At 37.8% G+C, this 4,027-nt stretch overlaps 1 protein-coding gene across 1 annotated transcript in view; it reads right to left on the reverse strand.

Moving 5' to 3' along the window:
* LOC107058953 (probable LRR receptor-like serine/threonine-protein kinase At3g47570) overlaps positions 1 to 3,839 on the reverse strand; it is a 5,297-nt gene extending 1,458 nt beyond the window's left edge. Inside the window, exons 1-2 of the mRNA XM_015305238.1 lie at positions 1,452 to 3,839; positions 103 to 889 (exon numbers count right to left, since the gene is read on the reverse strand). Coding sequence (XP_015160724.1) covers positions 103 to 889; positions 1,452 to 3,839 — 3,175 coding nt within the window. The remainder of the gene's footprint in view (positions 1 to 102; positions 890 to 1,451) is intronic.
* Positions 3,840 to 4,027: the final 188 nt, after the last annotated feature.

Raw genomic sequence — 4,027 nt, forward strand, 5'->3', positions numbered from 1 at the left:
CCAGTATCTGAAGCTTGGAAGCATTTGTTATGAACAATGGAATTTCCCCTTCAATCTGATTGTCTCCCAAGTAAATTTCTTTTAGGTTCGGAAGATGAAGACCTGTAGTGGTTGGAATTCTCCCTGAGAGGTTATTGAAACTGAAATTGATTAATTCCAAAGAAGATATGTTGAAAATAGCCTCTGGAATTTCACCAATTAGATTAGAATTATTGTCAAAGCCTAATTCCCTCAAATTTGATAGCTTCCCTAATTCTTGAGGAATTTGCCCCTTCATCCAATTGTCGACACAATCAAGATATTGCAGAGTAGAAATATTTCCCAATGAAGTGGGAATAGTCCCTTCTATTGGATTTTCACCAATATAAAACCTTTCGAGTTTGGACAAACAACCAATAGTTCTAGGTATGTCTCCAGTTATACTGTTGAAAGATATGGACAAAAGTTTGAGCTCCGTGAGTTGGCATATGTTGGAAGGAATGCAACCCGAAATTTGGTTGTTAGACATACTTAAATGCTTCAAATTTGACACAATATTCCCTTCATCTACCAAGAGAGGACCAGAAAGGCAATTGAATGACAGAGATATGCCAAGTAGCAACGAGATATTCAACAGTGTTGGAGGAATGGAACCTGTTAATTGATTATCAAACAAGGACAAAAATGCAAGTTGGCTAAGATTACTGATCTCCATTGGAATGTTACCATTGCTTCTATTCCCAGACAAATTGATGTTCATCAATTTTGTGGCATTTCCAACATAAGGAGGGATTATACCCGTGAGGCTATTGTTCCCGAGATTTAAGACTCTTAGTTCGGGTACATACCATGGGCCTCTCCACATTTCCTGGCCAAGTCCATAAGGGATGCCACTGTGGAAGCTGTTGTTCTAGAGATTGAGAACACTGAGAAAGGACAAATTTGCCAAAGATGGGGAAATTGTGCCTTGAAGTTGCAAATTAGGAAGATCCAAGGCCACAACCCTTTGGCTTTTTGGTGTGCAAGTGACACCATACCAAGAGCAAAAAGAAGTATTTTTGGTCCAATTATTGGCCAAAAAATTATTAGGACTTGTAATAAGATTTTGGAAAGCTAACAGAGCTTGTTGGTCAGTCTCATTAGAGGAAGCAAGTGATATAGAAAATTGAATTAAAAAGAGAAGAATCAATAAGAAGATGTGCTTCTCCATATTAATTTGTGTGTGTTGTATTTCCAATGACCAAAGTTACTCCACTATATATATAGCACTAAAACAAATAAAATGTGTTGAAAAGTATAGACTATAATTTCCAAAAATGTGGAAACATAGTTGGGTTGTGTTTCACAAAACGAAATAAAAGTCATAATAGAAAGAATAATTGTTGCTATCAATTTTCATTATATTGTTAAGAGCAAGTCAATCCTTCAAATCAACCTTATAAGTCTGTGTTACACAACACACATTCAACTGCCATAGCTGTATCAAGCATTACAGACACTCTTTGATGAAGGTTCAAGTGGCGATCTTCTTTGTACAGCCAATTCTCCAGACTTCCATTGGGCATAAATTGCAGAACAAAGGCTCTTATATAGTCACTAGAACAAGTAGTAATCACCGGAACAAGATTTCTGTGTCTAACATTTCTCATAACTTCACATTCAGTATCAAACCTCTTGCATACTTGCTCATTTTCCAAATCCAGAACCTTAATGGCCACTGCAGTTCCACCAAACAATGTGCCTTTGTACACAGAGCCAGAGCTTCCCTCTCCAATTAAATTGGATTCATCAAAATTATTTGTTGCACGTCGAATCTCATGATAAGAAACTAATTGATGAGTCGTGATCTCCGGTACCTTTTCCACATCTTTGAACTTTCCTTTCTTCTGTCGTTTCATTATCCAAATTGAAACTAAGAAGAACATCAGAAAGGATGATATAACCAGTGGAGTAACAATTTTTAGCAGAACCTCCTTAAACTTTGATTGTTTTCCAGGATTAGTGATAGCACAATCAAGAATCTCCAATATGTGCATTCCACATAAACCTTTGTTCCCAAGAAATGATTGCAGAGTGGAATTTGCAAACACGCCACCACTAGGTATTTCACCTTCTAAATCATTAAATGAAACATTAATGCTTTTAAGGTAGGAGAGTTTTTCCAAAGACTTAGGAATAGTACCTGATAATGCATTTAAAGACAAATCCAAGAATTCCAAGCTTATCAAGTTGGGAAATGATAATGGAATTTTGCCAAAAAATGAATTGTTCGACAGGTCAAGATACTGCAGGTTTTGGAGTTCCCCGAATGTGCTTGGTATCATTCCTGAAAAGTGGTTACCGGAAAGATATAGTTCTACAATGGCTTTCAGTCCTCCAATATCTGATGGAACTTCTCCCTCCATTGAATTTCGTGACACGTCTAGAGAGAGAAGACCACTTATTTTCAAAAGGTTCAACGGAAATTTTGATGAAAATTTATTAGAACCCAAAGAAAGCAGTTGTAGCATGCTAAGATTTCCTAAGCATTCTGGAATTAAACCAGAGAGCTCATTACCATACAGATTTAATTGAACCAAATTAGATAAATGACATACCGCCTCAGGACCGTGCAATTTATTGTTAGATAACAACAGCCCTTGGAGTTGTTTAAGCTCACCAATCTCAGAAGGAATACTTCCCACCAAGTTGTTTCCTCTAAGGCTTAGGGCTGTAAGACCGCTCATGTTTCCTATACTTGTGGGGATGAGGCCATTGATGTGTGTATCTCCTATTTCAAAGTTTTTGACAGTAGATGAAAGATTCCCAATAGAATTGGGCAGAACGCCATTCAACAGATTTGAACCCACTTGCAGATATTGCAACATTGTACAGTCCGCTAAATAATTGAAGAATAACAACTCACGCTCTCTTGGTTCATTAGTAAGTTGATTAGAATGTAGGAATAGTACTCGCAGATCACGAAGATTCCCCAAATTGTTAGGAATAGTTCCTGTCAGAAAGTTGTTATGTAGCTCCAGTTGCTCAAGCTTGGAAGCATTTGTTATGAACAATGGAATTTCCCCTTTGATCTGATTGACTGCCAAGTAAAGTCCTTCAAGGTTCGGAAGATGAAGACCTGTAGTGGTTGGAATTCTCCCTGAGAGGTTGTTGAAACTGAAATCAATTATTTCCAAAGAAGATAAGTTGAAAATAGCCTCTGGAATTTGGCCAATAAGATTATAATTATTGTCAAAGCTTAATTGCCTCAAATTTGATAGCGTCCCTAATTCCAGAGGAATTTGCCCCATTATGCGATTGTTTCCACAATAAAGATATTGCAGAGTGGAAATATTTCCCAATGAAGTGGGAATAGTCCCTTTTATTGGATTCTGACCAATAAGAAACTGCTCGAGTTTGGATAAACAACCAATATTTCTGGGTATTTCTCCAGTTATATTGTTGAAAGATATGGACAAAACTTCCAGCTCTGTGAGTTGGCATATGTTGGAAGGAATGCAACCAGAAATTTGATTGTCAGTTATACTTAAAAACTTCAGATTCGATACAATAATCCCTTCATCTAGCAAGAGAGGACCAGAAAGGCTATTGGATGACAGAGATACGGCAAGTAGTGACGACATATTAAACAGTTTTGCGGGAATGAAACCTGTTAATTGATTATCTAACAAGGACAAAAATGCAAGCTGGCTCAGATTACCGACCTCCTTTGGAATGTTGCCGGTTACTCTATTCCCAGACAAAATGAAGTTCATCATTTTTGTGGCATTTCCAACAGAAGGAGGGATTATACCCGTGAGGCTATTGTTGGTCAGATCCATGAATCTGAGTTCTGGTACATACCATGGCCCTCTCCACATTTCACCACTGAGTTCATTGAAAGCCAATGAAATTACTTGAACTCTCCGGTGTTGAAATAGACTTGTTGGTATACTTCCGCTGAGCTGATTGTTTTGAATATTAATGACTCGCAAGTGAGGTAAGTGGCCAAGTCCATAAGGGATGCCACCGCGGAAGCTGTTGTTCTCGAGATTGAGAACACTGAGGA

Source organism: Solanum tuberosum, unplaced genomic scaffold, assembly GCF_000226075.1.
Source record: "Solanum tuberosum cultivar DM 1-3 516 R44 unplaced genomic scaffold, SolTub_3.0 scf00725, whole genome shotgun sequence".
Lineage (NCBI taxonomy): Eukaryota > Viridiplantae > Streptophyta > Magnoliopsida > Solanales > Solanaceae > Solanum > Solanum tuberosum.